Source organism: Ascaphus truei, chromosome 5 (genome assembly GCF_040206685.1).
Source record: "Ascaphus truei isolate aAscTru1 chromosome 5, aAscTru1.hap1, whole genome shotgun sequence".
Taxonomy (NCBI): Eukaryota; Metazoa; Chordata; class Amphibia; order Anura; family Ascaphidae; genus Ascaphus; species Ascaphus truei.
The window spans coordinates 170,070,298-170,083,073 of record NC_134487.1 but is presented as its reverse complement, the minus strand read 5'-3'; the positions used below and the strand labels follow the sequence as shown (position 1 = coordinate 170,083,073).

The window sequence follows — 12,776 nt, the reverse complement described above, 5'->3', positions numbered from 1 at the left end:
AGCATTCTTAGAGAAAACAGACCTTACAACGGCCCCAATTTTCAGAGCATTGCACGACCTTAAATTTTAAACACAGTAATTATGATGTTTAAATATTAGGAGTAGAATATTTTTTATTTCTATTCTCTAAGCAGACCGTTGAGCGGTTACAATCATTGTTTCCCTTGCTCTATATTAGTGTTTGTTCATTTTCAAGGGAAAAGCCCCAGCATGAAATGCTGCTTTATGTGCTGTTCAATTATTCCGATGTCTGTAACTATAATAACCGCGGCATTTGAGTAACAGGAAAAAGTTTACATTTGTTTTTGTTTTTCTTCGCAAAAATGACCTTTGTAATTTTTCGATATATAGATCTTCTTATCTTCCATTTATTATGATGTCATTATATTTTACTAATACGATTGTTGTTTGTTATCCACATGCTTATCTTTCTGCAGTTTCATTCATTGCTACTCGTACGCAAAGCTGCAATGAATGCTGTATTTGCAGGCATGGCCAGCCTCTTACCCCTTCCTGGCACATGCGGACGTCACGTGACGTGCGGAGCCTCTTTTCTGTGCTCGCGACAGGTGATGACGTTGTGTCATCACATGACGGACGCGTGGTACCTTTTACTTGGAGATGTTGGCTCTTACAAACGCCCTAAGCTCTTCCCCGGATCAACTTCGGCAATCACAATTTAATTTAACCACCACCTTTAAACTGTGATTACTGAAGTTGGGCCGGGGAAAAACAGAGGACCAGGTGCATTCACACCGCCATCAAGCCGGCCCAAATTGCAAGTGAATAAAATCTACACTCATAGCGCTTACGGTCTAAACTTGTTCCTTCCAGCCTGAGAGAAGAGAGGGTAGACTTGACATTCAGCAGATATCCATTGAAGACGTCTGCTGTATTGCTGGCATATCTAAAGAAGAGAAGGGGTTAAAGGCAAAGCAGCAATCCGCTGTGTCTGACGCAGTGTATCTGCCAGGTGGCTTCCAAAGGAAGGAGACGCTATAGTCAATGTTATAGTAGTAGATGTGATGTTACAGCTTCTCCAGTCCAGATGCCTCACAGAGATGGGCATTTTCTGGGGGGAGCTTACAGAAGCCCCACGCTCTTCCCCACAACATTTAAATGAAATGCCGGGGGAGCGCGCAAGGCCTCTGCAATTCCCTGTGCGTTGCCAGAAGCCTCCGGAGACAAGCTCTCTCGCATGACATAGTGATGTCAGAAAACACCGGAAAAAAAGGTAAAGGGGGTAGGGAGGGGGGGGGGGGTCCAAACGAAAAAGTTTGCGCACCCCTGGTCTAGAACAATATTCCTCTGGTGAATGAGATATAGGGGCTGATTCTATATATGCCGAGGTGGCTAATTGAGCCGTTTTTGGCTGAATTCTCCTTGGAATTCAATGAGGAATTTCGTCTTTGGCATATATAGAATCAGCCCCATAGTTTCTTCCATCAATTAGTGTAATCTCCAAAGAATCTGCATGTTTGAGAGCTTGAAGTGCCTCATTGCTAAATGGAGAGATAGATGCTTAGGGGAAAGGTGAGGAAGAGACTCTCCTGTGCTTTCCAATACCCCCGGAATTGCAATCTCCCAATAATAAACATGAAATATACCCTAGGCCCCAAAAAAGACAGTAGATGAATGAATGAAACACAGAATGGTTTCCCTTTCAGGAATAATTCCTCGTAGTGTAATGGTGTCATGAATATCTGGGGGAAAGACGCTCCGACTCCCTGCAGTGCCACTGGAGTTGCGTTCCCTCTTCCTGGGCTGTCCTACCGCGACTTTGTGCTGCCGTTGACATCACACAGACTGGTTTCTGTCAACGGGTATACAGTTCAAAGCGTGGTGCACTTACGCTATCTGATATACATGCCACCGGTGCTCAGCAACAGTGGTCCCACAGTGGTGTAACAACCACCAACACACCAAATGTACAAAAAGTTGTGGCACTCATTGTCTTTAGAAAGAAAATCAAAAATTTTTCAAGTGGACCAAAACCGGACCTTCCAATAAATTCTGCCAACGGGTGCCATATGGCAACAATTTAGTCACCACCGTATTATCTTGATTTTTGGTGAATCGCGCTGCTTTGCTATAGCCGCTGAAGTTTGGCTCGGGGTCTCTCAACCGATCATTACTCCCACCACTTTGGACCATGGGGAAGTATATTCTCTGTTCCATCTCAATATCAAATATCCCTCCTGCCAGGATTTCACATATTCACAGTAATGTACTGTGGGATCAGCTTATATTGCATTCAATAACCATCATATGTCCAGACCAGCTACTCACAATTTATTGCAAGACGCGACCGGGTGTGGTCCACCGTGGTCTTACCTGGGGAGACTTCTCGTTCACCTACTACCGACACCCCCAATGGTATATTATGTGGTGTTTTCGTAAAGAAAATGGTCCTCAACACTACACAAAGAACAAAGTATTTATGCCTAAACTAGATTAAAAATACTTCATCTTGAAATAATGAATGTGGTAGAAAAAGCCATCTCCTCTCTTCTCCCCTAGTTGGTACTCCAGCCCCATTCCTAATAATGTCATTAAATCACTACATAGAGGTTTGTATAGGTCTCTACCAAAAAAATAAAAAGGTACCAGTCCAAGGACAAAAACAAAGTATTTTAGTAATGTAATAATAACATCTATGACCCGTCATTCCATTTACTCACAGGCTGGGGCTCCGTCTCTCCATTTTCTTTTGGGAGAAGATCTCGGAGGAGCCGGGACTAGAAATGTTAGCCTTTAATAAACACAAATCATTGAGATTTCTTGTTTTTAAACCCAATTTTGGCTTTTTACTGGAAAAGCATTTATTTTGATCATTAACAATGAGGGCAACTATCAGCAATTCGTTATTGTCACCTATCACTGTGAAAAGGGTCAAAATATTTCCCCACCTCGCAGCTTGGTCATTTCCAACATAAAATGCACATAACCTCAAGTATTGTAATGTTGTAAGGCGCTACAGAGCATCGCCACGGTTTTATTTTCAAGCCACGAGTACCATTATGATTGTCATTTTTTTTAAAAACTCTGTACCCCCCACCATTTGCCCCACAAACATTCACCCTATAACCGTCACCTCACTGATTTGGAGTCAATGTCACTGCACAAAAAAAAACCCCAAAACAACTACAAATATGGCTGGGCGGGTTCACAATAGCAAGTCGCTACGCATCTCCTGACGTTGCAACGGTCAATTGGTTGCAGGAGAAAGCCTTGACTCCCACCGCCATTTTGTGTCCACCGGGCGAGAATGCAGTTCAGCAAATCGGGAACTGCGAGATCCCTGGACTTTGGGGGACCACGGAATCTCTCTGCCAGACCTCTGGGTCACGTACAAGTAAACATTTTAAAAATAAAATTGTGAGCAGTGTGGATTGCAGTTTTAAAATGTGTGATTTTTCACAACAAGGCAAAGAGAACATTGGAACAATGGAACAAGGAAGTACTGTCAGAGTAATACTTTATTTGCAACAAGCAAAATCATTTAACATTTTCTATTTACAAAAAACACGTGACCGACCTCTCATTATGAGAAATCTGTAGCAAATCCTATGGCAGCCACATAAATAGGATTTGCAATAAAGTGAAAGGACATATAACACCGTCTCTGCCATTTTAACAGCTTGAAGAGGTATTCAACAGGTTTGCAAACTCCGGTACCAAGGCCTGAATGTGCAGAGCGCAATCACAAATCTTACAGAATATACTGTATAATATATTCCAGTTACGGATTCATAACTAGCTGAGCAAAGTATGCTGCAGGGATTCCGAAGATGCGGTAATATGGAGATGGGCCCTTTTTAATAGTCCCAGAAAAATAAAGTTCATATTAACCCTTTTGCAGTGAGAGGGTTAACGGTTCTGTGAAGTGCTGTGGGGATGTCCCAGTAATGTGTGTGATCAGCTAATGTGAATGTGTTGTATGGTGTATGTGTGTATATTATGTGATGTGTTTAACGCCATGTTTTTCATCTACTTATGAACATAGCATAGCAAATGTCAAATAAAACTAAATATGTCACATTATATAAGGGCTTGTTCATAGAACATTTGTAATAAGGTAATTTTTTGGGTGTGCACATATACTGTATGTGTGTGAAGAGGGAGCTTTTTCTTTTTTTTTACACATATGACACAAGCTCCCCCGTTAACTGTGGGCGAATAGAAAATTCCAAGAGGTGAGAAGGAGGTGGTGGTAATGTATCAAAAGACAAAAACCTCAGTCAACGAGACCCCTGGTGCGGTGCAGCAAGAGTGAACCGGTGCAGAATGGAGTGTCCCCATTGGCCAAAGTCAGTAGATGGTGCACCAGTTGCTGTTGTCGCTTGGCATGAGTCCCCCAGTGATGAGTAGAATAAGGTCCACGAACCACCAGATGCCCAAGCCTCCCAGGGTAAGGAGCTTGCCCACAGCGGTGCCTGTGTGGCCCAAGCAGAAGCGATCCACCCCGAAGCAGCCCAGGAAGAAGGAGTACAGGAGGGTGGTGATGAAGTAGTGGCCGGTATATCTGATGAGAGAAATAGTTGGCCTAGAAATTAACATTGACCTGCATCAATGGCAACTTCTGCTGACAGGGTGGTGTGTGGCATTTATATATAAAGTAGGTGCTGGTATCACTTGGTCTTCTAAACAAGCCGACATCAGACAAGAAGCTCCTAGTCTCTACATTTCCCTCCTCACTGCAACGCCTCCGTTTTCCAGTTCTGTCCCGAGTTCTGGTGTGCTGATGCTAAACTTTTTTTTAAACTCCTTTATCGTATTCTCTTCTGGCTGTTCCTTGCACTCACCTCCACCCATCAGTGCACAAGGGCTTTCTCACTCCCGAATCAGCTGTGGAGTCACCTCTTGTGTGGAGATCTCTCGCATATCCTGGAGGCTATGCCTTCCCTCTCCCCATTTTCTTTTCTGAGTCATGGGTCTCCCCCTCTCCTTTCTTCCACTCATCCTCCTCATATCTTACTTTCTGACTCATATCTGCGCTCTACCCTTTCCTACCTCTCTCAGCCATCCTCCCTCTCCCCCCTTTCTCGCTCACATCCGCAATGCATAGCTGGGCCCTTGTGGCAGTAAAGGGGGGTTCATGATCACTAACTTGATGCAGGGTTTCTTCCCTCGTAGAAAGGTGTGAGGTCCAGTGCACTCGATCCCTTCCAGTGCCCGGCACAGCACCTGTGTATGCTCCACGTCACTGTACGCCTGACCCCCAAACTACAAGGGAGAGAGAGAAGATCGCTTTATTACAGGATGAGTTATTTCATGCCATTATTTTACTTACCTACCCATGGTGGCCCTGAACATTGCATATGATCAGCATGGCCCTCCAATAAATGGCCAAGATTATACAGCAAATTATTTGATGAGGAGTTTGAGACTATTTGCAGAAAGTCTTCTCCAGAAGTGCGTCACGTATGAACTTTGTATTTGCAATCTAACTGCGTTATTGTAGTTGCACTATATGTTAGTACAGTATCTCCCTTTAGCGGTTAAGTTTTTGTTCTTTGATATTTTATGTACGGACTGCGAGATGCCATGTTTCCACGGAAAGGCTTTGTCACTAGAATCAAATCTCCCTCAGTGGAATGAAGTCTGACTCAGGTGGAATCCATTGGGGGTGGGTGAGGGAGTACGACAGCTACTTTATCATATATTTGTATTTACAGTATATTGATCCAGAAGAAGGAAAACAAAAAACCCCAGTAAAATGTCATCTAATTATATCTCATAAGCAGGAAAATTAATTCCAAATATTGGCAGTCAGATTACTCCCTGGATCAACATCCTTCCCATGTTTACTTATTAGGTAAATCCCTGTATATGTTTTCTCTTTCTAAAAAGATGTCCAACCTTTTTTTAATTTTTTTTTTCAAGATATCTATTGTATCTGCCATCAGTCTCAATGGGTAATTAATTCCCTGCCTGCAACTGCCCTTACTATACAGAACCCTTCCCTTAGATACTGGTGAAATGTCCTTTCCTCGAACAACCTTAAGGGATGACCCTTTGTCTTTTGGGACACCCTATAGGAATGCTGTGTCACCAGTTCCAAGAACGTCTCCCACGGAATAGAGCGTCTCACTCGCTAGGAGGCCGGTTGACTCATTTCAACTAGGTCTTGCTCATTGGGAACCCACGGAACCATCTAGAAGCCAGGCAGTCTCACTTGCTAGAATAGCTAGTCAACTCTTCGAGAAAGGATTCTCACCCATTATTAGAATCGCTAATCTCATGAACTTCAATGGAGTCTTTTATGATACCATTTTTCTTTAACGGCACTTTGCCTCAAAGAACAGCACAAAAACTCACTAATTCAACGCTCATATTTTTGTTAAGCTTTACGTGGTCAAGGGTGTGTGTACACACTAACCTTCTGGCAGTGTAATGGTAACACACGGTCACCGAAGCATAAACACAAACACTAGTTCCAACATTCACCTTTTTGCAGCCGTGTCCAAGTTCTTGATGGGCGGTCAGATTTCCCATGTGGTCCACAGGTTCATCACATTCTACAAACTCTTCTGGCCTGAGGCACATAAATAACATTAAATCACACACACACACGAAATTTGGGACCTCTTCTCTTTTCTCTGTACACACTTTCTCTAGGTGATCTAATCATATCTCTTGGGTTTAAATATCACCCTCTATGCTGACGACATACAAATTTACTTTTCAACCCGACCTTACACCTTCTGTACAGACCAAAGTTTCTGAATGTCTCTCTGCGATATCATCCTGGATGGCCCTCCGCCGACTTAAACTCAACATGGTAAAAACAGAGCTCCTTATACTTCCTCCCAAACCTGGCCTTACTACCTCCTTCTACATTACTGTTGGAAGTACCATCGTTCACCCAGTAGCTCAAGCACGCTGCCTAGGAGTCACACTCGACTCCTCTCACATTCTCCCCTCACATTCAAAACGTATCTAAAACCTGTCATTTTTTCCTTCGCAATATTACAAAGATACGCCCTTTCCTCTGTTACTCTACTGCTAAAACTCTGAGTCAGGCCCTCATTCTCTTCCGTCTCGATTACTGTAACCTGCTGTCCGGCCTCCCTGCCTCTCACCTGTCTCCCCTACAATCTATCCTAAACGCTACTACCAGAATCACTCTACTCTTTCCTAAATCTGTCTTAGCGTCTCCCCTGCTGAAATCACTCTCTTAGCTTCCTATCAAATCCCGCATCTCACACTCAATTCTCCTCCTCACTTTTAAAGCTTTACACTCTTCTGCGCCTCCTTACATCTCAGCCCTAATTTCTCGCTATGCACCATCCCGACTCTTGCGTTCTGCTCAAGGATGTCTTCTCTCAACCCCCTTTGTATCTAAAGCCCTCTCCCGCCTTAAACCTTTCTCACTGACTGCCCCAAACCTCTGGAATGCCCTTCCAATACCCGACTAGCACCCTCACTATCCACCTTTAAGAACCACATTAAGACACACTTGCTTTTTTTTTTTTTTTTTTTTTTTTAACATTTTTATTAGGAAACAGGCAAATTTACAGGCATATTTCACATCGCAATATCCTAATACACTTTGATTTTCAAATTTTCTATGTTGGAGGGGGGGGGGGGGGGGGTGTACCGCCAAGAGTGGCGCGACCTCTGGGTCACCGGGTGACCGGGGGAGCGAGAGGTCTGAAAAAGAGAGGGGGGGGGGGGGATAGAGGGGGAGGGATGGGGGTGGGTATAGAGATGGGGGGGGTGAGGGGTGAGCCTCCCCCACCCCGCAGACTCCAGCATCCTTCAGGCTGAGGTCTGAATGGTCATAATTTCTTCTATCAGCTTCTCTTGGGTGTCAGTGAATCTCCCAGGGTTCCCATATTTTGTAGTGGCTTGCAGTCTTGCGTTTGAGAAACGCCGTCAGACGTTCCATGAGCATTACATCGTCTATTCTTCTCTTGACCGCCTGAATGGAGGGGGGAGAGATCTTTTTCCAGGAGAATGCCACAGCACACCTAGCCGCGGTAAGGATGGAGGAGATTAATTTTCCTACCGGGCGGTCAATTTCCTCTATTGGCCTGCCCAGGAGGAAGGTCAGTGGATCTGGGTCTAATGTGAGGCTAGTTACCTCTCGGATTAAAGTTTGAATAGAAAGCCAAAATGTTTGGATTTTTGGGCATGACCACCAAATGTGGGCCATGTCTCCTCTCTGTCCACAGCCTCTCCAACATAGATCTGAGACCAGGGGGTAGATTTGCTTTAATCTAACTGGGGTAAGATACCAGTGGAACATGATTTTGTAGATATTCTCTTTTGTCGTGGTACAGATGGAAGTTCCTGAAGCAGCGTCCCATATATCCTCCCAGTCTTCTCTATCTATATCTATACTCAGTTCCGCCTCCCACTTGGACATGTAGTCATGGGTGGAGGGGCCTGCTGATCTCTCCATACCAGCGTATATGTTAGAGATCAATGCTTTTTGATGTGTACAAGTTCGGCAGAGCCTCTCAAAGTTGGTGAGGGGAGGATACTCAAATTTTGGGGACAATTTTTGGAGATAATGTCTAATTTGGAGATACTTAAATGGACTCAATTCTGGGGCCTCGTGTTTTGTTCGTAATTCTTGGAAGTTCAGCAGCCTTCCATCGCTCAATAGGTCGGCGACCACCCTAACCCCCTTCAGATGGAAGTAGTCGAATTGTTTTGGTTCACATCCTGGGGGGAAATGGGGATTGTTGTGGATCGGAATAAGCAGAGAGCCCGGAGCAGTTAGTTTAAACTTTGATCTGCATTTCCGCCAAACTTCCCAAGTGTGTCTGGTGGCACCAAGGTCGAACCTACGGGGTGGTCTATCCCCCTTGTCTATGCACCAAAGGTGGGCCTGCAGAGAAGGCGTTTTTACGTAGTGGGATTCAATATCTCGCCAGCAGTAGAGACCCGGGTCTGCGTTCCACACTACGGCTTGCCTCAACTGGGCCGCTAAATAATATTTTGTGATATCTGGGACACCTAGGCCCCCTCTTTCTCTTGGCGTCAGGAGGACCGATCTGGCAACCCTGGGCCTTTTGCCCTTCCAGATAAAGTTAAACATTCTATTCTGGATGTTTTTAAGTTCAGGGCTGGGAACATGGATCGGGAGTGTCTGGAAATAGTATAGCAATCTGGGGAGTATATTCATTTTTACTGAGATCATCCTTCCGATCCATGAGATCTGGTAGTCTTCCCATTTGTCCAGGTCTTTTTTGATTTTCCCGAACAAAGCCGGGTAATTATATTTGTACAATGACTGGTAGTTACCTGATACATTCACTCCCAGATATTTAATGTATGAGGAACTCCATCTATAATTAAAGTTCAGTTTTAGTAAGTTGGTTTCCGATTCTGATACATTTAAGTTTAGGGCTTCTGATTTGTCATTATTAATTTTGTAGTCCGAAATTTTGCCGAACTCCACCAATTCTTTATGTAGATTGGGGAGCGATGTTTGGGGGTGAGTTAGGGACAGTATTATGTCGTCGGCAAAGAGCGAGATTTTGTAATTTGTATCGCCAATTGGTACGCCCTGGATATTTGTGCTCTCGCGTATTTTGGCCGCCAGGGGTTCGATTGTCAGGGCGAAGAGAAGAGGGGATAAAGGACAGCCCTGCCTTGTACCATTTGTTATTGGAAATCTTTGCGCTGTACCTCCCGGGAGTTTGATTGCTGCTGATGGATTTTGATACAGTGCTCGGACCCCCTCTAGGAATGAATCCCTGAAACCAAATTTTTGTAAGGTTTTGTCTAGGAATAGCCAATTGATTCTGTCAAACGCCTTCTCTGCGTCCAAGCTCAGGAGAACTGCCTTGGTGTTTGTAAGGTTAATGTGATCTATTATATTTATAATTTTGCGGGTGTTGTCCGAGGCTTGGCGGCCTGAGACAAATCCTACTTGGTCGTTATGGATTAGTCTGGGTAGAATGGGGTTTAATCTGTTCGCTAGTATTTTGCTGTATAGCTTAAGGTCGTTGTTCAACAGCGATATGGGGCGGTAACTCCCACATTGCATTGGGTCTCTCCCCTCTTTGTGGATTATTGCTAGGTTAGCCAATGACATTGATGCTGGTATGGGGTCGCCTTCCATAAAGGAGTTGAACAAGTCCAGCAGGTAAGGAGATAGGGACGGGAGAAACCTCTTGTAGTAGGCGTTTGTGAATCCATCAGGGCCGGGGGCTTTGGATAGTTTTAGAGCTTTTACCGCGTCTGCCAATTCCTCTTTTGTAATTTTCCCATTTAGTGTCTCGTTCTCCTTCTCTGTTAAGGATGGGAGGTTGCAGCTATCTAAATAGTTTGAAACTGCCGTAAGCCTTGATGCTCTATTATTTTCCTCTTGAGTTCTGAGGTTGTATAATTTGGTATAAAATTTGGTGAATTCCTCCGCAATGTGTCTGTCATTATATAATATGTGACCTGACCTGCTCTTGATCGCAGTTATTTGGGACCTCTTTTGTACCCCTCTTAATTTACTGGCCAATAGTCTATCAGCTTTATTGCCCTTATCATAGTATCTCTGGTTAGTCCATCGAAGGGCTTTTTCGACATCCTCGAGTTGGATCTTTTTCAACTCGTTTCTGGCGGTAGTTAAGGTTTTGTATATTTTCCCCGAGGGGTTGGATTTGTGTTGCTGTTCTAGTTTGATTATTTTCTCTGTCAAGTCTTTGAGTAGTTTTGCCTTAGTTTTTTTCCTATGGGATGCTATGGAGATAAAAGTACCTCTGATGGTTGCCTTATGGGCTTCCCATAGTACCGCTGAGGATGGGACTGAACCTGAGTTGTTCCTGAAGTACTCTGATAGGGCCGACTTGATTTCTCTCTCTATTTCCGGGTGATTCAATAATGAATCGTTTAGTTTCCAGTTAAATGCGCTCGACTTTATGAATGGAACTGAGAGAGTTAATGAGATAGGGGCATGATCCGACCATGTGATCGGGCCTATATCCGTTTTTTGGGAGGCCTCCAAGACATTCTTGGTTGTAAAGAGGTAGTCAATGCGAGAATAGGTCTGGTGGGGTGCGGAGTAAAAGGTATAGTCCCTTTGGCCCTGATGTTGGGATCTCCAAACGTCCACTAGGGAAAAATATTTGATAATTGCTCTAAATGCTGTTCCCATCTTTAGGGATAGTACCGTGTGTGGGCGGTCAGAAGGGAGTGTCTTATCCTCCTGTGGGTTTAAGGCCATGTTTAGGTCTCCCCCCACTATCAATGAGGATAGGTAGGTAGGGTCAATTGTGTTTAGGGCTGTTTTCAAGAACTCTGCTTGGTTCTCGTTTGGTGCATAGAGGTTGACCAGGGCGATCGCCGTGCCTGCTAGTGAGCCATATACCACAAGAAATCTACCCCCTGGGTCTGAAACTTTTTTGACAAAATTGAATGGGGTTCCCTGGCGGATTAAAATGGCTACCCCTCGTTTCTTGCTACTGAACGAGGAATAATAGCTCAGCGGGAATGTATTATTAAATATTTTAGGCAGCTCGTGGTCTGTGAACTGTGTCTCCTGGAGAAAGATGATATCTCCTTGGGATCTTTTCATCTCCTGGAGGGCTAGTTTTCTCTTCCTATGGCTCTGTAGTCCTTTAACGTTAAGAGAAATAACTTTGATTGGGGCCCGGTTAGCCATTTTTGTTATCTCTGGAGGGGCCTTTGCGGATCACCCCTTTCCCAACCGAGGGACCGTGACTGATTACTGTGCCTGTGGGATAGGAAAGAACATCTCTGGCGGAAGAGGGTGACCTGTTGTCTGGACCTGGGTCCGCGGTGTCGGGGGGGTGGAGGGGGATAGGGTGGACGGGAAGGGTAAAGGACTGCTGGGACAGCACCAGCAGGCAGAGAGAAAAAGGATGGGGGCCCGAGGGCGCCCCCAATGGGGTGTAGCTGGAATTGCATACCGGCATTCGGACTTAGGGTCCTTGGGGGGTAGACCTGGGAGTACCGACTGGCTCGTCCAGGAGGGTGTGGACCCCTTAATGGTTTTTTCAACAACCTTTTTCCCTATGTGTATATAGCCAACAGGGAGAAGGATAGAGACAGGGGGTGGGGGGGTGGGGAGAGGGTGCTCCCTAGTGGGGCCGGGGTGGCCTATGATGGTCTAGTGAGACAGGTGATCTTTTACATAAGCATACATTCAGGTAACGCAGGCGTTAGTTTCCCCGCATGTCTGATCAGTTATAACGATTCCCTCTGGATAAACGTTTCGACAATAACATCCTATTTAACTTTTTAACTCTAACAAACATAAACCATAATAAACACTCAGCTATCTTATACGGTGCCTATTCTGTGGGCTGATTTGCTGGCAGAAGAGGGCTGTCTGTAGGTCTCTTAGCGACCTCTTGTTTGCGGCGGGGGGGGGGAGGGGGAGAGAGGGGAAGGGGGGGAGGGAGGAAAGGGAGGGGGGAAGAGGGGGGGAGGGAGGGGAAGGGGGGGGAGGGGAGGGGGTGGAAGGGGGGGAAAAAGGGGGGGGAGGGGGGGAAGGGAGGGAGGGAGGGGGGAGGAGGGAGGGGGGCGAGGGGGGGGAAAGGGGGGGGAGGGGGGAGGGAGGGGGAGAGAGAGGGGAAGGGAGATGGGGAAGGCGGGAAGGACAGGTGCTCCATAGTGGGGTAGGAGTGCCTATGATGGTCGAGTGGAACAGATGATCTTTTGCATAAACGTACATTCAGGTAACGCAAGCATTAGTTTCCCAGCATGGCAAATCAGTTATAGCAATTCCCTCAGGATAACGTTTCGACAGTAACATCCTATTTAACTTTTTAACTTTAACAAGCATAAACCATAATGAACAC

General features: G+C 45.3%; 1 protein-coding gene across 1 annotated transcript in view; it reads right to left on the bottom strand.

Moving 5' to 3' along the window:
• Positions 1–3,461: 3,461 nt before the first annotated feature.
• The window catches only part of TM2D2 (TM2 domain containing 2), a 16,013-nt gene continuing 6,698 nt past the window's right edge, over positions 3,462–12,776 (bottom strand). Inside the window, exons 2-4 of the mRNA XM_075601208.1 lie at positions 6,451–6,538; positions 5,111–5,226; positions 3,462–4,525 (exon numbers count right to left, since the gene is read on the bottom strand). Coding sequence (XP_075457323.1) covers positions 4,312–4,525; positions 5,111–5,226; positions 6,451–6,538 — 418 coding nt within the window. The 3' untranslated portion in view covers positions 3,462–4,311. The remainder of the gene's footprint in view (positions 4,526–5,110; positions 5,227–6,450; positions 6,539–12,776) is intronic.